The 24295-nt window shown below is 41.2% G+C and overlaps 1 protein-coding gene across 1 annotated transcript in view; it reads right to left on the bottom strand.

Moving 5' to 3' along the window:
* The window catches only part of LOC308272127 (allergen Fel d 4-like), a gene marked incomplete at both ends in the record, with an annotated part of 25811 nt that extends 1929 nt beyond the window's left edge, over positions 1 to 23882 (bottom strand). The window contains 4 exons of the mRNA XM_080708910.1: positions 21076 to 21177; positions 22309 to 22379; positions 23332 to 23468; positions 23799 to 23882. Of these exons, the coding sequence (XP_080565036.1) occupies positions 21076 to 21177; positions 22309 to 22379; positions 23332 to 23468; positions 23799 to 23882 (394 nt within the window). The remainder of the gene's footprint in view (positions 1 to 21075; positions 21178 to 22308; positions 22380 to 23331; positions 23469 to 23798) is intronic.
* Between the last annotated feature and the right edge of the window lie 413 nt (positions 23883 to 24295).

Here is a 24295-nt window from a genome sequence, read left to right on the forward strand (position 1 = left end):
TTCAAAATCCCGTGCTCTGAACTTTTCTTCTACTTCTGATAAATGTATTTCCATAAACAACTCTTCTAGAAAGCCCCCAATGCGTGCATAGAGCTCCAAAAACAATATATGTATTCTTTCATTTTGCTTTCCCAACTGAAAAAGGCCCCACTTACATTGTATAGTATTAAAAGAATAAGGAACCATCCTCCAAGGCCTGGATGTCTTCCACAAAAACCTTCATGCTACCATCTTCTATCTTTTCCTTTTGGTCAGAGGCCAAGAAAATAGAAAACTACTTCCCTAAAAACTGCAATAAATAAGAAAAATGATTGAGGGAAAAGAGAGGCGAGAGGCTATCACTTGGGAAACTTTTCTTTTTGAACTTGGCTGGGACTCAGAATGCTGATGAGAACATGAAATAAAAAGTCAAGTCAACGCCGGGCGTGGTGGCGCACGCTTGTAATCCCCGCGCTTGGAAGGCAGAGACAGGAGGATCGTGCAGGTTTGAATCCAGCCGCGCCGGCTTAAGAGATCCTGTTTCCAAATAAAAATATAAAATAGGCCTGGGAGTGTAGCCCGGAGGTAGAAGGGTTTCCAGGAACCCCAGTACCACCAAAAAAGAAAAAAAAAAAAGTCAAGTCAGAGCCAGGTGTGTTGGCGCATGCTTGTAATCCCAGCATTTGGGAGGCTGAGACAAGAAGATCGTGGTTTGTGGACAACCTCAGCTACTTAGTGAGGCCCTCCACGACTTAGTGAGATCCTGTTTCAAAAATAAAAAATCAGAATAGGGCTTCGGGTATAGCTCAGAGGTAGAATGCCCCAGTCAAGTTGATATTTTAATACAGTGCCGTTGCTCTTAGTTCAGGACAGAAATCACTCCTTTTATCTAATATGTAAAATGATTCACCTGGCTTCTGACCCCAAAGTCAGACATTGCTATGCTCCATGACTCTACCTTAGAAGCATCGAAGTTGCTTCTCATGACTTGTCCGTGGGCACGGACTAATGTCAGCCCCAGACACAGCAGAGGCAGCAGCGTCATCTTGGTAGAGGAGTAGACCGTCTCCCACAGACACCAGCAGTGAGTCCTTCTTGAGAGCAACTCCACTCCCCAGCCCCTGAGCCTTTATATCCATCAGGCTCCTGCTTGTGATAGTGGTTCACGGATTTCCACCTCCCCTCCTCCTCCTGTGAAACGGTCTTGCATTCAGTTCCATTCATGCGAGGACAAGGACTGCTCTTGCCCTTTTCAACTTGGCAATCTGATTGTTTTTATATTTACTCAGTGAAGCTACATGTTTCAAAATACATTCTCAAGGAAAATAGTAGATGCTCTCAAGAGCTGTCAGTTGCAATCACAGTTAACTCTGGGTCTGGCTTGGAATCAGAAAGTCAATTATATGCGGCAGCAGTGGGCATCACTGTGGGATGGAACGTGTGGTGAATCCCTGCTTCGCTGCCCTATGTGGATGTGGAATCAGGTGAAGCACTCAGTTTTTACAAACCACAGAAACACTGAAATTGCCTCTACCAAAGAAGCTGCATAGCCCTTCTCTGAAAGCATTAAAATAGGCTTGAATAAAATACTGTCTGTAGCTGGGCATTAGCTCGGTGTTGGAGTGCTTGCCTAGCATGCTGAAGGCCCCAGGTTCGATCATCAGCACCACAATCAAAACAAAAACAAACAAAAGAGGAGAGAGCGGAGTGTGCTGGCTCATGCCTGTCATCCCAGTACTTGGAGGCCAGCCTCAGCAACTTAACAAAGACCACAGCAAGACCCTGAAATACTAAATAAATAAAATAGGGGTGGGGAAGTAGCTCAGAAGAAGAATGCTCTTAAATTCAATTCCCAGTAGTATAAATACTACTACCACCACCACTACTACTACTACTGACCATAAAGTATGGGCAGGATCTGGTATTCAGTACATTTTAATTAGTCATTATTCTCTGAACCCAACCACTGCAGCCTGGCCTCTCACCCAATAAATGAACTAGTATCATGTGTAAGTCTATACCATGATCCTAGGAGAACAGAAGAACAAGACCTCATCCTTCGGAGAGCTGTCAGTGTATTTGGAGAAAGGCTACATGTACCCACATGTTTAAATCTACAAGTAAGCCGGGCGTGATGGCGCACGCTTGTAATCCCAGCATTTGGGAGGCTGAGACTGGAGGATCAAGGTTCTAGGACAGCCTCAGGTACTTAGTGAGGCCCTCTGCAACTTAGGGAGACCCTGTTTCAAAATAAAGAATAAAAAATGGGGGAGGGGATATAGCTCAGAGGTTGAATGCCCCTGGGTCCCATCCCCAGACCCGCAAATAAATAAATAAATCTATAAGTATAGGAGAGGACCTGAATGACACCCACTCTCGACTATAGTAAAGGTGTGTTGCTGAGGAGGTGGCATCATGTAGAAAGTGCTTAGGAGCACACATGGAGCCAGGCGTGGTGCTGCACACCTGTAATCCCAGTACTTGGGAGGCTGAGGCACGAAGATTGCAGGTTCAAGACCTACCTTGGCAAACCCAGCAAGAATGTGCTTCCAACTAAAAATCAAACCAGGGTTGTTGCTCAGAGATAGAATGCTTACAATCAGTTGCCAGTTACGGGGTTCATTCCAATCTCTGCCATTTTGAGGCCATGGGGACAGGTTTGGCCTCGTAAAACCTTTGTTTCCTCTTACCAAGGATAATTATATTTGCCTAGTGGATTAGGGGGGATTCAGTGGGGTGCTGTGCAGGCATTCACTGGGCTGGTGGGTGAGCACTTCCCTGGACAAGGCGACCCTCAGGTTCTGAATGTGGGGAGGGTGTGGGGATGCAAGAGGCATGTAGGAGCATCATTCCAGCTGAGAAGAAAGTGGAGTCAGGATCCTGTGCTGCCAGCTAGGTCATTAAAAGCTGCGGCTCCTTTCCTTCCTTGTGCTAACAGGCCCCCCCAAACAGAGAGAGGCTGGTGTCACAGAGGAGGTGGGACCCAGGCAATGAACCTAGCTGCTGTGGCCTCCTTTCTGTGGACCTCTTTAAACAGCCATCCCAACCTGGAAAACGTTATGTTAAGTGAGACTAGCCAGTCACAGCAAGTGAGAGTCATGCGTTTTCTCTCATTTGCAGAAGAAGAGAGTATGGGGATATGAGAGGGAAGTTAGATTCCAGAGGAGCAAGGGGGTGTCTCAGGGGAGGGTATGGTAGAGAAGCGAAAATTAACCTAGGAGGCACTTCCATTGGTATTACATGCGTACATGAGAATACCAGTGCCTTCCTCGGTATCAAGTATCATGTTTGAGGAAAGGGAGGGAGTGGGAGGACCCTGGGGGAAGGTTAGCTCACCAAGTGCTGTCCACTGAACTATATTATTATGTGAGACTAAAGTGTACCAATAAAGATATAATATATATGCTTATATATTATAGGTATACATATATATCCAAATATATCTATATCTATTTATCTAGATATAGATAGATAGATAGATAGATAGACAGACAGATAGATATAGAGAGATTCTAGCTAGAAATTTCACCTCTGTTTCAAAATAAAAAATAAAATAGGGCTGGGGTTGTATCTAGGAGGTAGAATGCCCCTGTTTCAATCCCCAGCAACACACACACACACACACACACACACACACACACATTCACACACACATATTCACACACACCAAAAACCATTCTAGCCCCTGTGTGATCATTCCCAGTTTGTGTTCAGCCACTGGTATTCTGAATCCTATGTAACTTCAGCCATCATGGGTAGCTGTGTATTTTCCTGGCCCTAAGATGGGAGTACTGAGCTTGACAAGTGGTGGGAAAAGCTGTGTACTTTATTCCCCTCATTTGAATCTCTCTAGAAATAGAAAGCAGCCTGTGGGCCACCAGGGTTTCAAAGTGCAGCCCCCTTGCTGGGTTGTGAGACGCAGGCACAGTGGCTGCTCTTGTGGCGAGGCCCGCCTCAACCTCATCCCACCAACTCTAACCACTTCTGTGCTCCTTTATGCCACCTTGTAACTCTGCTTCTGTTTTTATTCAGAAAGCAAACTCCCTTCTGAAGGGTGAAGTCATTGTTCTTGTTCACTATTAGATCTGAGGAAGCACCTGATACATGGTGTTACCTTTGGAATGTTCGTCCACTAAAGTCACCAGGGACTCTTGTTAATACAAGAAACCTGGAAAATCCTCTAGTAAATAGGAATATCGCTGTTGGCCAGTGATCCTGATTCCTATTGTTGGGCCACATGAGTAGAGGGAGCCCGTGGAGGAAAGTCTCAGATAAAAGCTCAACTAATATTCCATTAATCAGGAGTGATGCTTCACTTTGCAATGGGATTCCTTCCCTTAAATGACACTCCAGTGCTGGATGTGGTGGTGCACGTTTGTAATCCCAGCACTTGGAAGGCTGAGACAGGAGGATTGCGGTTCGCGGACAGCCTCAGCTACTTAGTGAGGCCCTTTGCAACTCGGTGAGGCCCTGTTTCAAAATAAAGAATAAAAAATAGGGCTGGCAGTGTAGCTTGGAGGCAGAATGCCCCTGGGTTCCATCTCCAGTCCCGAAAAAAACAAATCAAAAAAGAAACTCCTGGCCAGTGTGGGAGTGATTTAGATATAAACTAACTACAAGGTGGAAAGTGCAGAATAGAAGGAATAGGAAAATAGAAGAGTCGATAGGAATGGATAAAATGGCAGAGCATGATTTGGTTTGATTACAGTAGTCACCTAGTTTTTAGTACACAGACAGATGAGGGGTTTTGAGTAAGGAATGCAAACTTTGAAGGCAAACAGGCATCGGTGGACTCTGTCTCTTGCCTCGTCCCTAGGGAGGCAACGGAGAGTGTCTGGGAAGCAGAGGTTCTGTGCTTATGCCAGGGAGAGAGGGATGGGAGTTGAGTTGTGGTGCCAAGCTGTGAGCCCCAGAAAATGGATTCCTTCCTTTCTTCCATGTGAGGACCAATAGTGGGTTCAACAGTAGCCGACAGCCAGGCGTGGTGGCGCACGCTTGTAATCCCCGCCCTTGGGAGGCAGAGACAGGAGGATCACGCAGGTTCGAAGCCAGCCGCGCGCGCTGGCTTAGGAGACCCTGTTTCCAAATAAAAAAATGTAAAAGTAGGTCTGGGAGTGTAGCCCGGAGGTAGAAGGGCTTCCAGAAACCCCAGTACCACCAAAAAAAAAAAAAAAAAAAAAAAAAAAAACAGTAGCTGACAGATGAAATAGAAATCCTGTCTACTGTCACCACCCTGGACAGCCAGTCCGCCTGCAGACCTTCTGTTTCATGGGCCAACCAAGTATGAGCCTGGCTCTTGACAAAAGTTTGTTCAGGGCTAAATTCCATAATGTATACATATATTAAAACCTCATGTTGTATGCCATAGATAAATACAGTTTTTATTTGCCCATTAAAATAATTTTAGAGATTATGAGAAAAAAAAAGTTGTTCCAGGAACATGGCCCTTACAGTGACCCTGAATTCAAACTGCTACATTCAGAGTCCAGTTGCATCAGCTAGCTTTTTGTTTGAGATCTTTAGAATTCAATGAACTTGAAGCAATCTGTTAATCAAGAAAAATGGTACTTCCGGGAAGATGGCGACCGAGAAAAGCGGGGCTTAAGAGTCCCGCTAACAACCAATCTCCATTACCACAAAGAGAGCGCCTTTCATAGCCAGAAAACACCATCACCAGAAAAACAAAAAAAACCACCAGGCTCCAGAGAGAAAGCGGACTGAGAACAGAGCTCAGGGCCACAGAGGAGACACACGCGCCCGAGGACACGGCAGCAGCGCCATACTGCCGGCGGCAGCGGCGAACTCAACAGACGGCTACAGCAAGTCAGGTGAGCCGCTGCGGAACAGCCAGGCGGGATCTTTCGGCGCAGACAGCATTTAAAGCTCCCAGTGGCTGAGCTCAGCACACGCTGCAGGGATTCAGAGTGGAAATCAAAACCAGAGAAGAAAAAATACGCCAGCCTCATGGCCGAGGGCGTGGCAGAGGCGCCATATTGCTACCGGCGGCGGCAGCAGCAGTGAATTCACCGAGTCCAGTACAGCTACATCTGCGTACTCAAGAACAGTGAGTCAAATTGCGGGCCACAGAGGAGAAATCGCAGTATTGGGCCTCCTGGGACTTGACCCAGTGAGGGAGTGGTGGTGGCAGAGATATCACACCATAGGAGAACGTGCAACCTGGCACCCCCCATAGTTTAAAGCAGCCTCTATCGACTCCCTGGGTCGGAGACTCTGTGATAAAACCCAGTAAAGGAGTAGTGGGGTCTGAGATAATACAGACTCGAGATCCAGAGCACCTTAAGTGAAGCCATAGTGACCCAAGGGAAGAACCCAGAGAAGGCACAAACCTCCGAAATCATGGGAAAGAGGAATAACACTGGAGTAATGAATGTGCACAACCCCACAACATCAGAACCTGATAAAACAGAAAATCAGAGATTTCTAGAAGATCAAATCAGGAAAATAACTGTAGAAATAATAGAGGTGCTTCGAAAAGAACTCAGAGAGAGCCAAAAAGAGATAAAGGATGCAATTAATGAAGTAAAGGCCTCAATTCAAAGCACAAACAACCGATTAGACCACATGGAGAACAGAATCTCGCTCTTAGAAGATGAGCAATCCAAAAATGAATGCATAGTTTCTAATCTAGAAAAAAATATCCAACAGCAGGAATCTGACATTGAAGAAATATGGGCCCATTTTAAGAGAGCTAACCTAAGAATAATTGGAATAGAGGAGGGAAAAGAAAGTGATACCAAAGGGATCAACAATCTCTTCAAGGAAGTAATAGCAGAAAATTTTCCAAATATAGAGCAAGAGGTTGATACACAGATCCAGGAAACTTATAGAACTCCCTTTAGACAGGATCGGAGAAGAGGTTTCCCACGCCATATAATTGTCAAAATGACCAATGTGGAAGCCAAGCAGAGAATCTTAAAGGCAACAAAAACAAAGGGCCAACTGACATTCAGAGGCAAACCAATTAGAATCACTCCAGACTTCCCAAACCAAGTCATGAGAGCCAGAAGGGCTTGGAGTAACATATTCCAAACTCTGAAAGAAAACAACTTCCAGCCAAAAATTTCCTATCCAGCAAAACTTTCTATCAAATTAGATGGAGAAATAAGAAGCTTCCATGACAAACAGAAACTGAAGGAATTTATGTCTTCAAAACCAGCGCTAGAGAAAATACTCAAAGAGATTAACTACAAAGAAGAAATAGGTAACACTCACCAGAACCAGAGAAATAAGAGTTTCCCTCCAACAGACAACTAAGATTGGTTATCTGTGGAGATTCATTATTTATGTTAGTCTTTTACCTATCTCTAAGTTGTATTGTTTGCCTTTATTGTTGTTAATTTTTAGGATTTCTAGTTGGAATATTAATATACCTTCAGATATAGCATTTGGAAATATTTTATCCAATTCTATTAGTAACTTTTAACTCTGTTTACATTGTCTTTGGATATACAACATTTTCTTTTATTTTTTAGGGAGTTTGTATATTCTTCTGTTGCCTGTGCCATTGAAATCATATCCAAGAAATCACTGCCAATTTCAATGTTGTGAGGTTTTATGACCCAGATTTTCTCCTAAAAGTTTATAGTCTTAAGATTTATATTTAGGTCTTTTATCTATTTTGAGTTAATACTTGTATGTGGGATTAGGTAAGGGTCCAATTTTATTCTTTTCCATGTAATTATTATTTTTCAACAATATTTAGTTAAAAGATTATTATTTCCACCACCAAATGTTCGTGGAAACCTTGTCAAAAATAACTTGACAATATAGGGAAGAATTTAGCTCTAGGCTTGTATTTAACTCCAATGGTCTATATATCTGCCTTTAGAACAGTACTACACTGTTTCAATTATTGTAGCTTTATATGGTTTGAAATCAGAAAATATATATCTGCTAGCTTTGTTCTTTTTCAAGATCGTTTTGGGTATCTAGAATTCATATTCCATATTAGGATAGATTTTTTTCTGAAAAATAAATATATAAATATATGATAGTTTCACCTAAAAAAACAGAAAAAAATATGCTCTAGTAAGAAAGAAAGCAAAAAGAAATATTGAAATGCTATCTTTAAATCATCAAACGCTTGGTATCAGACAAATGAAACTGTTATGTGAGATTATCATTTTTAATTTTGGATAAATTGCTATAATACTAGATGTCAACCACTAAGCCAAGCATGGGAAGGAGGGATGGGGAGAGAATGGGGTGGGGATCGGGTGGGGGCTGACTGGGCGATGTGTGCATGTATGTCTACAAAAGTTTGTATCCCACTATGATGTATGAATACAGTGCACCAATAAAATAAAATTAAAAAAAAAAAAGAAAAATGGTTTTGTTCAAAGTCAATGGACTTTAAATGCTGATGGGGTTCCATGGATAGGATTATACTGAGTCCACTTACAAAGACAAATAGTTACAATGAACACATATTTGGCCGCAGTATAAATTTCATCTGCCCTAGGGCCAGAAATATAAAACTAATATTTTGATGCCGGAAATAAACTAAGAATTCAGGAAAGATATAAGAGCTTTATAAATATTATTTCATTTAATCTTCATAAGGCTATACATGGTATGAGCTATAATCCTGTTTTACAGTGGTATAAACTAAAACTCAGAAAGTTTAAGTATATTCCACACAAAAAAACTTAGGAACAAATCTAACCAAGGAAATAAAAGACCTCTACAAGGAAAAATTATAAGACACTAAAAAAAAAAAAAAAGAAAGAAAGAAAGAAAGAAAGAAAGAAAGAAATCGAAGGCCATCTTAGGAGATGAAAAGATCTTCCATGCTTTTGGATAAGCCGAATAAATAGCATCAAAATGACCATTCTTCCAAAAGTGATTGACAGATTCAATGCAATACCTATTAAATTGCCTAGGCCATTCCTCACAGACATAGAAAAATCAACCTTAAATTCATTGGGAACAGAACAAAAAAAAAAACCCAGAATAGCCAAAGTAGTTCTCAGCAACAAAAACCATGCAGAAGATATAACAATATCTGGCTTCAAACTATATTACAAAGCCATAGTAATAAAACAGCATGTTATTGGCACAAAAACAGATACATAGACCAGTGGAGCAGAATAGAAGACTCAGAAGCAAATCTACACACAACTAATTGATTTTTGAAAAGGGACCAAAAAAAAAAAATACACTGATAATACACTGATAAAAAAATAGCCTCTTCAACAAATAATGTTGTATTTGTTTTGTATTTGGTTGACCAAATATAAAAAAATGAAAATAAAACCCTCTTTCTCACCCTGCACAAGAGTCAATTCAAGATGGATCAAACACTTGGAAATCAGACCAGAGATCTGGCATCTCCTTAAAGAAAGCATAGATTCAACACTGCAACACATAGGCACAGGTAAAAACTTTCTCAATAGACCCCAAAGGCACAAGAAATTAAAAGGTGGATAAATACGTGGGATTGCATTAAACTGAAGAGTTTCTGTACAGCAAAGGAAACTATCAAGAACCCGAACAGAGAGCCGACAGAATGGGAGAAAATTCTGGCCAACTATTCCTCCAATAGAGGACTAGAATATACAGAGAATGCAAGTGAACTCAAATCAACTGCAAAGATAACAAATAACCCAATCATAAAATGGGCTATTGAACTAGATAGATACTTCACAAAAGAAGAAAGTTAAATGGCCAATAAATGTATGAAAAATGTTCACCACTATTAAGCAATCAGAGAGATGCAAATCAAAACTACCCTGAGATTTTACTTAATTCCCATTAGAATGGAAATCATTAAAAACACAAACAATAGCAAATGCTGGCCAGGGTGTGGAGAATTAGGAACTCTAGTACATTGTTGGTGAGGTTGCAAATTAGTGTAATGACTTTGGAAAACACTGTGAAGGATCCTCAGAAGAATGGGAGTGAACCTACCATATGATCCAGCAATACCACTTTGTGTATCTACCCAAAAGAAGGGGAATAAAAATAAAAAATAATAATAGCAAGCCGGGCGTGGTGGCGCACGCTAGTAATCCCCGTGCTTGGGAGGCTGAGACAGGAGGATCACGTAGGTTCAAAGCTAGCCTCAGCTGGCTTAAGAGACCCTGTTTCCAAATAAAAAATATAAAATAGGTCAGAGAGTGTAGCCCATAGTAGAAGTCCCCTGGGTTCCATCCCCAGTACCACCAAAAAAAAAAATAATAATAATAATAAATAAAATAGCATGCATATCTATGTTCATAGCTGCACAATTCAATATTGTCAAACTATGGAGCCAGCCAAGATGTCCATCAACAAATGAATGGATTATAAAACTATGAGATATGTACACAATGGAATTTTACTCAGCCATAAATAGGAACAAAATTACATCATTTGTAGAGAAATGGATGGAATTGAAGAATGTGATGCTAAGTGAGATTAATAAGTCACAAAAAATAAAAAATTGGATACTCTCCCTAACATGAGGAAGCTCGGGAGAAAATAGGTCATAGGAGGAACTCTAGACAAAGAAGGAGAAACCAAATAAGGCAACCTAACTGAGTGGGATGGGGGGGAAATTCTATAATGCACATGGCGTACATTCACAAACATCAATCAATCACAAACATCAATCAATCACAAACATCAAATTCAATCACTAAGCCAAACATGAGAAGGGGGAGGGGGAGGGGATGGGGTAAGAATTTAGAAGGGCTAAATGAGTGATATGTGCATGTATGCCTCTAGCATATCCTACCTCATTAAGATGTATGACTGCAATGCACCAGTAAAAAAGAGAAAGGTTAATTCATCATACGAAGGTCACACAGCCAATATGGGAGAACACACATTTGAACCCCCAACTGTTTGATCATGGAGCCCTAATCTTTTACTCCACTTAAACAAATCAGGACTTTTTTTTTTAACATGAAGGGAAATGATTAAATTAGAAGTAAAAGAATTAGGTAATGTAGGCCCCGAGAGGTGTCTGACTGATATCTGTCACTATTAAAGAAATTACATTCAGATTTCTTCAGAATGCAGTACTACAGGTGCAGCAGCAAATGTCTGCAAAGTGAAGATCAAGCAACAACTCTCTCGGTCAACAGGTGTTTGTCGGTGGCTTAGGTGATGTGGGATTGTTGCTTTTCTTTTCTGGGGGGATGAATACTATGGATAGAACCCAGGGACATTCTACTTCTCACTTTATTCTACATTCACAGACCTTTTATTTTATTGAAAGAGAGTCTCACCAAGTTGCAGAGGACCTCACTAAGATGCTGGGCTGGCCATAAACCTGTGATCCTTCTGTCTCAGCCTCCCAAGGATTATGGCTTTTCTAAAAAGGAATTAGAAAATGCTCCCATAGCAAAAAGCAAAAAAGCAAGAATTACCCCTTTCCAGTCAGGGCTTTAAATCAAGTACCTGGTCACCAGCTGTATTAAGACTCCTCCACTTGATACTACATATGGAGCAGTGTGTGTGTGTGTGTGTGTGTGTGTGTGTGTGTGTGTGCGCATGTGTGTTACTGTGAACTGAACCCAGGGGCATTCTACCTCTGAGTTGCACCCCCAACCCTATTTTATTTTTTATTTTATTTTATTTTATTTTATTTTTGGTGGTACTGGGGTTCCTGGAAGCCCTTCTACCTCTGGGCTACACTCCCAGACCTATTTTATATTTTTGAAACAGGGTCTCTTACGCCAGCGCAGCTGGCTTCGAACCTGCGCGATCCTCCTGTCTCCGCCTCCCAAGCACGGGGATTACAAGCGTGCGCCACTACGCCCAGCGATTATTTTTTATTTTGAAGCAGGGTTCTGTCAAGTTGGTAGGGATCTCAATTTAGTTGCTGAGACTGGCTTTGAACCTGTGATCTTCCTTCCTCAGGCTCCCAATTACTGGGATTACAGGCATGTGCCACCATACCTGGCTCATGTGGAGCATTTTATAAGTGACCCAAAAGAATAGTGACAATCTGTCAGGTATTTGAGAAACATCTGACCCAAGTAATGACCCAGCATGTGAGGAAGGGGTGTAAGGAGTCCACATAAGACCAGATAACTATACATTTATAACCAGGTAACTTGGTTGAAACTAACTAGCTAATGGGAAATGGACTTAGTGACCTTGTCCTCAATCACACTTTTGCTTAACTGAACAAGTCACTCATTGAGAAAGCCGGTAGAAATGTTCAAGTCAGAATATATGATACCAAGGCAGATTCAAGGCCTGGAAGAATCGTAATAAACAGGACCTTATTAGATTCATGTGCCAAATGGAAGCCTTTTTTTGTTCCCTAGGTGCCAAGGTGATTATACATTATACAGGCAGCCTGTTTTATAACAAAATATAAAAATGGCTGGGGGTGTAGTTTAGAGGTAGAATGTCCCTGGGTTCAATTCCTGGTACAAAAAAACAAAGAACTCATTTACATTCTTCTGTTTGCTATTTCCTCTTGAGCTCAGCACATAGCCGGCATTAACTTTAGATACTTTTACATCAAATCTAGTTTACCCTTTGCTTGGTATCCCAACAAGAAGCAAGTCCTTTAAGGCAAGGAACCAGATAATTGTTCTTCATAATGATGAGGTAGAATTGAAGAAATAAAGTTTTTGGTAGAAAGGAGACAAAATGGAAAAGAAAGGAAAATATAGTTTTAAAATCTGGAAAGGTCATATCTCTAATTCCTTCAGGGTGTGTCTTAGGCTGAAGCCACACCCTTAATCACATGGCCTTTTCCCCACCAGAGATTTCTTTTTTTTCTTTTTGGTGGTACTGGGGTTCCTGGAAGCCCTTCTACCTCCAGGCTACACTCCCAGACCTATTTTATATTTTTTATTTATTTGGAAACAGGGTCTCTTAAGCTAGCGAGGCTGACTATGAACCTGCACGATCCTCCTGTTTCCGCCTCCCAAGTGCAGGGATTACAAGCGTGCGCCACCACGCCCGGCTCCACCAGAGATTTCTAAGATGCCTAGCGAACAAAGGGTCCACGAGGAAGACAAAGGTCAGACTCCCATCTATCTACCACCTCTTTTTGCCAGGGGAACCTGAAGACTAAGACCCACCCACTTCATCAAAGAAGTCCTATAAAAGAACTGAGAAAGTGTCAGACTTTCTTTCTTGCTTTTATTAAGAAGCTCTCCACCTCTTTTTTTTTTTTTTTTTTTTTTTTTTTTTGGTGGTACTGGGGTTCCTGGAAACCCTTCTACCTCCGGGCTACACTCCCAGACCTATTTTGTATTTTGAAACAGGGTCTCTTAAGCCAGCGCAGCTAGCTTCCACCTCCCAAGCGTGGGGATTACAAGCGTGTGTGCCACCACACCCGGCTAGCTCTCCACCTCTTAAGATGGCCTGTCTTTCCCCTCCCCTCCCAGAATTTCTTGCTTTCCTAAGTAAAACCTCTGCCTTTATTTCTGATTGGTGTGTGTTGAAATTCCTTTTTGCCATGAAAGCCAAGAACTCACAGAAGTTATTGTGTTTTCTCATGACAATAACCACTTAGATACCACAATAACCACTTTATATATTTTTATTAAAAATAGATAAAGAGCCAGACACAGTGGCTAATGCCTAAAATTCAAGTATTGTGAGGCTAAGATAGGAGGATCACAAGTTCAAGGCCAACTTCAGCAACTTAGCTGAGACCCTGTTTTTTTTTTAAAAAAAGGAATAAAAACCAGAATGGGGGTGGGTGTATCTTGGATTTAGAATGCCCCTGGCTTCATTCCCCAGTACTGCAAAAAAGAAAAAAGAAAAGAAACAAAGCAGTCAGGTAAGGTGACACATAACCTGTAATCCCAGTACTTGGGAGGCTGAGACAGTAGGATCACAGGTATAAGGCCAACATTAGCAACTTGGCAAAATCTTTTCAAAATAAAAAATCTTTTCAAAATAAAAAAATAAAATATACTTGCAGGTATACCTCAGAGGTAGTTTCTCATCATTCTTTACTCCCATCTCAAAAGTTAATTCTGTGGAGAGCTAGTAAGTGTTCTTTCAATCCATTTAAATAATCTAATGCCTTGCTAGTCCAAGTATGAATAGAACATCACCTAAGACTTTGTTAAAAAGCAGTATTTTGACTTCTAGGAAGATGGCGACTGAGGAAGAAGCACATACGAGTCCTACTGATGCCTGATCTCCATTGCCTTAAAAATAATGTTCTTACAAAAGCCAGAAAATATCATAACTATAAAAAGAGCACAATAAGTAAAAGGCAGAAGAAAACAAGCAATCAGAGAGCAGAAAAAATTCCCACCTGCCTCGTGTCCTTGGGCAACACAGTGGTGTCATCTTGCCTCACTGCACCCGACCCCAGAAACGAACAGGAAAACAACCAAGGACTTGAGGTAAGCAGCTGCAGATCACTGGAATTGTAAGCCATCAGTTTCTCCTTCTCAAACACCGGCTACAATTTGCAGCAGTGGCGGCTGAGCTCACCACGCCCTCCAGAGATACAGAGTGGCACTCAACAACACTGTAAGTGAAGCTGCCATCCCCATGGTAGAATGCCCCTCACAGTGCCCCCAGGACTTGTACAGCCACGATAATCTCCCTGGGTCTAAGACTTTGCGGTATAACCCAGCAAAGGTGGGGGTAGAGTCTACTTTTGGATATAGCAGAAGCTCAGAGTCTCAGGCTCTGCATCAGTGGAAAGTGTGGGGGGAGACCTATGCTTAACACTAGATCCAACTAGTAGAATCTCCAGGATCACCACAGACCACTCATTTGTGATAAATGGGGAGAAGTCAGAGCAGCCCAGCCCTAGATGTGGAAAACATAGATTCTTATATTGAGTTTGGTCTCAGAGGCATCCACCACCTACAGAGCAGGGGAAGACCAAGACTCCACATCTGGGGAAAGTGTGGAGGGTGACCTGTGCTTAACACTAGATCCAGCCCCATCGATACTGGCCATCTCTATAGATGGAGAAAGACTCAGAAAATCAGGCTTGCAGTTGGAGAGGTGCTGGTGGCACTCAGTGTCTGCACAGCGAGAGACTGCAAAGGCCCCGTCTGTTGAATATTCATATATTTGTAGGGCTGCATTATTTTTGTTTTGCTTTGTTTGTTTTGTGTTTGCTCTCTACCCAACGCCTATCTCAAGCTTCTACCCTTGTATATATCTACTCTCTTCTATCTATCCCTTTCTATCATTTTTCTCTTTTCTTTTTCTTGTCTTGTACTAAAATCCACTTGATATCACTATACTAAAAACTCTACTTTGTTTACTAGACTACTGATACATACTCACTATCTCTCTACTACCTTACCAAACTCATACTCTCATTCTATTTCATTCTATCTGTGGTTTACCCTGTTCTTGCATTTACGATATCACTTCCCTTTTCACTCAGCCTTCGCTGTTGAATACAACACAACTAGCCCTTGGATATACCAGCTGACACCTGGATACTGAGAGAGAAGGTGGGATTCAAGGACCAACCCCCACTCAGATTCACTGTTTTAGATGGCCCAAAAGTAGCCACCATTAAATCCAGCGAAAGGGGTGGCATGGGCAGATCAGAGAGGCCATGCTTGACTATACCAGAGTTTTCAGGCTTAACTTTATATCTAGATAAGAATTTGGACTGTGGTTGTCTGCACATGGAGAAATCAAGGAGCAAACACACCAGAAAGGAGCTAAGTTTGTTTTTGTTTTATGATTTATACTGTTAAATTTTGAGGAATTTGTATTGCCAAAGGAAACTTAGGCTTGGCCTATAGCAAAAGCATGAGACATTTTAATCCTTAAAGTAATATCTCCAAACCTGTGTGAGCAGAAAGTGGGCTGTGGCATGGAGGATGGTGAATGTGGAAGAACCTTCCAGGGTTCTTGACCAGGGGTCAAGGTAGCATGGACAGCAGACTATGCCTCTGCCATCCTGTCTTTTAGCTTACTTCTTAAGATTCAGCTTTAACCACATGGATGAGGGCATTGTCCCATGGCCTAATACATAGAACTGGTTTTCTAAATGACTACAAGAAAGACTCACTCCACATTGTTCATAGGAGAGAAAAATGAATTCTACCTTTATTAAATCATGCTAGATTATAATCTCATATCTCTCTCTGTGTCTGTCTGTCTGTCTGTCTGTCTGTCTCTCTCTCTCTCTCTCTCTCTCTCTCTCTCTCTCTCGGTAAACTAATCAAATGTTAAAAACTGAGATTCTTATACTTCCACACTAAGTCTGTTCCCCTGAGAATCTGGATTAAATGACAATTCCATCCTTTCACCAGCTCAGGCAAAAATCCTTGAAGCTATTCTGCATTCTACCACTCTCTGGATGGATGCACAACATCAAACCAAGCCTTCCATTGTGATTTAGCCTGGTGCATCCCATGCATGGAATGGGTTTACATTCTTGTCCTAAATATGTGAATACCCTTCTACCAAAGACCACTAGGAGCATAGTGTGGTTTTACACACTTGTAATCCCAGTACTTGGGAGACTGAGAGAGGAAAATTGCAGGTTCAAGCCAGCCTCAGCAACTTAGTAAGACCCTTAGCAATTTAGCAAGACCCTGATTCAAAATAAAATAAAAAGGGCTGGGGTGTAGCTCAGATACTGAACACTCTTGGTTCTAATCCCCAGAACTGAACAAAGGATATACCTGTAGTCAAAAAGTTAGATTTTCTATTGCAGCTAGGAAAAGCAGTCACCAAAATGAGTCATGGTTTTAACTTCTGTTTGAAGTTGTGTTTTCTCTTCTTTGCTTAGTTGTTTGCTTGATGCAAATTTTTGTTTCTCTGGTTCTGGCATTTATAACTTATTTCTTCTTTGCAGTTAATCTCTGAGTATTTTCTCTAGTGCTGGTTTGAAAGACAAAAATTCTTCAGCTTCTGTTTGTTATGAAAGATTTGTATTTCCCCATCAGATTTGAGAGACAGTTTTGCTGGGTAGGAAGTATTTTGTTGCAAGTTGTTTCCTTTCAAAGTTTGGAAAACATTGCTCCAGGTCCTCTTGGTTTTCAAGACATGGCTTGAGAAATCTGGAGTGATTCTAATTGGTTTGCCTATATATGTCACTTGGTCTTTTATTCTTGTTGCCTTAAGGATTCTCTCCTTGCCTTCTACGTTAGTCAGTTTGACTATTATGTGGCATGATGAACCTTTTCTCTAATCTTGTCTAAAGGGGGTTCTATAAATTTCCTGTACCTGAATATCGACCTCTTGTTCTATGTTTGTACAATCTTCTGATATCACTTCTTAGAAAAGATTGTTGATCCCTTTGGTTTCACCTTCTATTCCCTCTTCTATGCCTATTACTCATAGGTTAGCTTTTTTATTATTTATTATTTATTTATTTTTTGGTGGTACTGGGGGTGGAACCTAGGGGTTTTTCTACCTCCTGGCTGTATTCCCAGACCTAATTTTTTATACTTTATTTGGAAACAGGGTCTCACTAAGTTGCTGAGAGCCTCACTAAGTAGCTGAGGCTGGCTTTGAACCTGTGCGATCCTCCTGTCTCAGCTTCCCAAGCCTGGAATTGCAAGCATGTGCCACCATGCCTGGCTATAGGTTAGCTTTTCTAAGATGGGCCCATATCTTGATGTCCAATTCATTTTGTCAAATTGTTTTTATCTAAATGATATATTATGTGCTCATTTTTGTAGTGATCATCTTCTAAGAGCAAAATTATATTTTTATGTTGTCTCATCTATTGTTTATTGTTTATATTGATGCCTTCATTTCAATGATTGCCTCCTTAACTTCCTTCAGAGCTTCTTTCTGATTCCTGTTCAGGGTGTCAGATTCATTATTTGTTCCTTTATTTCTTTCAGGCTTTTTCTAAGTTCAGAAATTCTGTATCATTTCTACTGTCTGATTTTTCCTTCTGGCAATCTCTGCAATTCTGGGTTTTGTTATTGTAGTATTGTGGGTGCTCATTGCTTCTGTGTTATTTCTCCTTCTCATCATTTCAGGTTTCTTTCTCTTTTTTTGGTGGTACTGGGGTTCCTGGAAGCCCTTCTACCTCCTGGCTACACTCCCAGACCTATTTTTATACTTTTTTATTTGGAAATAGGGTCTCTTAAGCCAGTGCAGCTGGCTTCAGTTCTGCACGATCCTCCTTTCTCTGCCTCCCAAGCACAGGGATTACAAGCGTGCGCCACCACACCCGGCTTATTCTTTATTTTGAAATGGGTCTCAGTAACTTGTAGAGGGACTCATTAAGTAGCTGAGGCTGGCATTGTACTTGTGATTCTCCTGTCTCTGCCTCCTAACTGTGGGGATTACAAGCGTGCGCCACCACACCTGGCTTATTCTTTATTTTGAAATGGGGTCTCAGTAACTTGTGGAAGGCCTCATTAAGTAGCTGAGGCTGGCATTGTACCTGTGATTCTCCTGTCTCAGCCTCCCAAGGACTGGGATTATAAACATGAGCCATCACACCCAGCTCTGTTTTTCATATTTGAAACAAGATCTTGCTAGGTTGCTGAGACACCTACTAAATTGCAAAGACTGGTCATGAACCTGCAATCCTACTATCTCAGCCTTTCAAGTACTGAGATTATAGTTGAGAGCCACTACACCCATCTAAGACTGAGCCTTTTTAAAAATTGAAATGTGTGTGTGTGTGTGTGTGTGTGTGTGTGTGTGTGTGTGTTACTAGTGATTGAACCTAGAACCTCTGAGTTACACATCCAGACCTATTTTATTTTTATATTTGGAAACAAGCTCTCAGTAAGTTGATGTGAGCCTCACTCAGTTCCTGAGGCTGGCTTCAAACCTATGATCATCCTGTGTCAGCCTCCCAATACTGGGATTATAGGTGTGTGACACCATGTCTGGCTTTAATTGTAATTGTAACATATTTCTTTTTTGGAAAAAGCATGTCCTGAACCACATCAAACTGGAGTCAGCCTTAGCAGTGTCTATATCTCAGTGCCCCCAATGAAAAAGAGAATCCTAAGGTGGAGGAACTAGGGAATGAGTCATATGCTCATGGCAGATATAATGGTCTTTCCTCTCAGGTCACTAAAATATAGGCAAACTGAAGGGCAAACAGCAGTCGGGGAACCTGGGGAAATGGCTGGGGATCACTTCAGAAGAGGGTGAATCCTGATACTCATGGTAGATTCTGAGGCTCTAGACTCAGAATCTGCTCTTGTAGGTGCAGGGCACAGAAATTTCCTCATCCACACACCACCAGCCTCATGTCTTCCCACACACAGAGACAAGTAACCCGACTTCAAGGCTAAGTGTTTATTGAGCAGGCAGAGGAAGATCTCATTCATGTAAAGTTGCCCTGGCTATGGCAAGGAGAGAAATTTAGAAAAAAAATCTTTGATTTGTTGTGAATTGATGAATCCTTCTAAGTAATGAATACAGATGCTGGAGATGTAGAGCTAACACCTTCATATGAGATAGTGATGGAAAGCAGGTCACAAATTTGTCACAAGATGCTGTAGCGATAAGGATGGGATGATGCTGGAGCCCAGGTGAGAAAGTGTTCACTCAGCACTAAACAGAGGAGATAAAGAGGGCACAGAAATGTATTATGCAATGCTCACATTAAAGTGAGGACAAAAAGAAATTCCTGATTCTTTTAAAAATTTTGTTCTGCGGATTGAACCTGGGGTATTTATCTCTAAGCTATACTCTCTTTTCTATTTTTATTTTGAAACAGGGTCTAACTGAGTTGTTGAGGTTCTTGCTCAGTTGCTGAGGGATCTAACTAAGTTGCTGAGGCTGGCCTTGAACCTGAGATCCTCTGTTCCAGTCTTCCAAGTGCTGGAATTACAGGTGTGCACCACCTTGCTTGGCTCTAGAAATTCTATTCCAGAGAAAAATGGTGAAGAAATAGATCACCCCCTGAATTCTAACTTTTGATATTTACCAGACTAAGGGGAGGAAGAGTCTCCACTGACTTTTCCCCTATTGCTCTTAACTTTCCTTCAAATGAATCTGTGAATAATGGAAGAAGGGAGTGAAGGACTTGAGACTTGCTTCTTACATCTTTAGCAAAAGAAGTTTTAAATAATTTTTCATTAATTGGAGGATAATGGCTAAAGCCATAGCTACATTTTAGTAAATGTTTAGATTTAGTTTAATAAATGTTTGGGCATAAAGTGGAGTAAATGTTTAGATTTAAGCAGGTTCCTAAGACCTTCCTATACATTATCTGATAAAGCCCCATAGTATGTCAGATGTAGGAGCCAGATGAGAAAACTTGGAATTTATAAGGTCAGACAGCTCCATTCTCAAATGAGAAGTCAGGGATGTGCAGAGTTAAAAGGAAGACATTTTTATCACAAATTATAGGGTGACATGTAGACAACAGACCACAAACACAAACCTCTGAATTACACACCCAGACCTATTTTAGGTATACTCATACGCTACTAACTTTTTTTGCCTGTGTATGTGAGACTAGAGATTGAACCTAAGGGCAGGCTACCTCTGAGCTAACCCCCACCCCAGCCTTATTTTATTTATTTATTTATTTTGAAATAGGATCTCACTAAGTTGCTGAAAAACTCATTGAACTGCTGAGGCTGTCCTTGAACCTGTGATCGTCCTATCTCAGTGTCCCAAGTACAAGGACCACACAACTGTACCACTATGCCCAGTCTCTACTACTCTTTTTCCACTTCAAACTTTGTCCTAATTATCTTTAGCACATTACCAATTACTGAGCCTTTGTCACCTGCATTACACCCATGTGAAACTCTGTAATGACACTTGTTTCCCTTTTAAGAAACATCTCAGGACATTTGCTCAATAGCTCAGGCAGAGTAGGACTGGATCCTGAACCAAGGTCATCCAACTCCAAATTTCAAGCTCCCCCTCACCAAGTGTCCTGACCAAATTACTTTTATTTTAATCACTAGATACAGCTCCTAATGCTTTGGAAGACACTAGTCCCTGACCCACACCAGCATCAGAGATCACCTACCTGTATTATTGGGCCTCTTGTTCATCTCGAGTCTGAAGACAGCGATCTGCAGAGGCAGAAGAGAACACATTCAGACCCTGCCATGGTGGAAATCCCTGAGAGAAGCCAGGTGATTCTCTAGGTTGGGGCAATGGGGAGAGGCTGACTACCTTCGCTTGAATTCTCCCTTCTCTGATGTGAAATTTGGGACAAAGCCAGAGTGCTCAACTTACCAACTTTGGTCAGGTCCAATATATTTTCCTGTACCACTCCATGCTCTTCACAAATTTTCACAAACTTTTCTTTGAGTTTTGGACTCAAATCAGGTGTTCGGCCTGTGGGAAGAATAACAGTAACTACTGTGTCTTGTGTATTGGTTATAAAGGTGGATGAAGGGAAAGGTTCCAGACAGAGTGGAAAATGGATGGAAATAGTTAGGTGCCCGGACAGGAGACTTGGGTAGGCTATAATCTGTTCTAAAATGACATCAGTAGGATATATTTCTGGCATTAAGAGACATTGCGTAGTTTTTCCATCATTGAGTCTGAGAGATTACCAAAGGTAAGCATCTGTCTTCAGAGGGGTGGGGAAAGAGATGATCCAGGATAATATTGGGAAGGTTCCTTTTATCTAAAGTTTCTTTCCTCTCTCCCCACCCCAAAATGAGTGTCATCATGAAAATACTCTACCATAGAGTGTCAAAAATTGAAATGCATTCCCATCATTGTTATTCTTGAGATAGAATATGATATATCCATCATAATTTGTTTCAACTACATAAAATGTGTTGTGTCCATCATCTGTGAAGAAAACAGAATTCAATTTAGAACTTCTTTGGCCCATGGAAAAATTTGTACTCTTTACAAAAACAAATTCAAATGCATATTATTCTGGGAGAGATAATGAAGATGTCTAATGCCTTCTATTTGCATCTTCCTGGGTTTCATGAGTGATGTCTCGGAAAAGGGATCTTGATAAATAGAGCACTAGTGTAGAAAAACTTAGCCACAGCAACTCAACTCACCCTCTACTGTCCTCTCTGAGACCTAGCCACCTCCCTTGGCATTTCTCTCATTTATTTATCTCTGTCCTCTCTATAAATCCAGTATTACCAATTTGGTGCTATATATTGGGCAATTTATTTAGCAACAGCCACCAGGTATAATTATAAAAATGGCAAAAAATGAAAAGCTGTCTTGCCCAACTTACTTTTCTTTTTCTTCCAGCTATCTTTGTTTCAGGAGGTACAGATGACCAAATTGCCATCTTTATCTGAAGATATTATGTGTTAGGTATTTACTTTTACCCTCACGTTTCTCATAAATTTAGGATATTGACTTTAGATGGCCCCTATTATACTACTTGTATAAGCATCAACTGGAAACTGGTCATGATCCCAAAGATATTGGGGTTTAGTAAATTCCTTACAGTTGGAAATATAATTTAGACTTTTTTCATATACTTACATTCAACAGCATAGGTACCATCTTCTGCTTTGTCAGCAATTAGAGCATTTGGTATACATTCTCCATTTGTACTGCAAAACAGAATGAGTTGGTGCCCAGGATATATTAAAGAAGCTTGCTCCCTCACCCTCTACTCCACCTATAACTTGAGTTTCTGATCCCACTTAGCTTTTGAACAAGTTTTTGTACAATTACCAAGAGCTTTAATTATAAATATTTTACATAATTTAATACATTAAGAGTGACTTGAACTACTTCCCATCATTATTATAACTAGGTCTTCCTACTGTTAATATTTCTATACTATAGTCACGTGTCTATATCAGAAGCTGACCGTTCACCATTTCTCAGACTCTCGAGTATGTTTCACAAATACTACTTGACTGGATCCTCACATGAAATCATGGGGAAAAATTATCATCATCCTTTTACTGATGGGAAAATGAATGTGGAAAAGAATGAATTTTCTTGCTCAATGACTAGTAAGAGATAGATTCTAATTCAGGCTGTTGATTCCAAATCCCATGCACTTAACCTTTCTCTTACTCCTAATAATTTTTTTTTTTTTTTGCACGTCTGGGAATGAAACCCAGGGGCATTCGACCTCCAAGCTACACCCCCTGCCCTATGTTTTATTCTTTATTTTGAATTCAGGTCTCACTGAGTTGCAGAGGGCCTCACTAAGTAGCTGAGGTTGTCCACGAACTGCAATCCTTCGATCCTTCGTATCTCAGCTTCCCAAATGCTGGGATTACAAGAGTGCGCCACCACACCCAGCTCTAATCAATGTATTTCTATAAGCAACTCTGTTGAAAAGTTCAAGGTCCACCAATGTCTAGGTCAATGCCAGATGAAAATCTCTGATTTTAGATTCAGGCCTAGTATGTATGTGTGTGTGTGTGTGTGCGTGTGCATGTGTGTGTGTGTGTGTGTGTGTGTGTGTGTGCATGTGTGTGTAGAGGTCCAAAACACCACACCTAACATTTCATTTTCCCTTTCCCAACTAAAACTGGCCCCACTTACATTGTTTGGAATGTGATGGCTAAGGAACCATCCTCCAAGGACTCGATGTCTTCCACAAAAACCCTCATGCTACCATTTTCTTCTATCTTTTCCTTTTGGTCAGAGGCCAAGAGAACAGTATACCACTTTCCTGAAAACTGCAAAAAATAAAAAAAAAAATGAGTAAGGTAGAAAAGAGGCAAAGGGATATCACATGGGAAACTTTTCTTCTTGAACTTGGGTCAGTGGGCTAGGACTCAGAATGGTGATGGGAAGATGAAATTAGAAGTCAAGTCAATGGGCACAACCATTGTCCCTTAAGTGAGAATGGAAGTCCCCAGGCACTGCCATGTTTTAATACAGTGCAGTTGCTCTTAGGTCAGGTCAGAAACCACTCCTTTTATCTAATATGGAAAAGGACCCACCTGGCTTCCAAATCCTGCAAACCACCCCCCAAAGTCAGATGTTGCTACGCTCCATGACTCTACCTTGGATGCATCAAAGTTGCTTCTTGCGATGTGCCCATGGGCACGGACTAGTGTCAGCCCCAGACACAGCAGCAGCAGCTTCATCTTGGTAGAGGATTAAACTGTCTCCGCCACGGACACCAGGAGTGAGTCCTTCTTGAGAGTAACTCCACTCCCCAGTCCGTGAGCCTTTATATCTATGCTGATCCCATTTTGGGTGGAGGTGGTTTATGGATTTCTACTTTCCTTCCTCCCCCTCCGTGAAATAGTCTTGCATTCAATTTTTATTCATGTGAGGCCAAGGACTGTTCTTGCCCTTTTAAACTTGGCAATCCTATCACTTTTAGATTTACTTAGTGATGCTACATTCTTCAAAATACATTCTCAAGAAAAATAGCAAATGTTCTAAAGAGCTTCCAGTTGTAACCAGAATTAACACTGGATCCAGCTTGGAAACAGAATGTCAATTATACATAGCATCAGTGGGCATCACTGGGGGATGGAATATGTGGAGAATC

This window comes from Muscardinus avellanarius (assembly GCF_963383645.1).
Source record: "Muscardinus avellanarius genome assembly, chromosome: 13".
Taxonomy (NCBI): Eukaryota; Metazoa; Chordata; class Mammalia; order Rodentia; family Gliridae; genus Muscardinus; species Muscardinus avellanarius.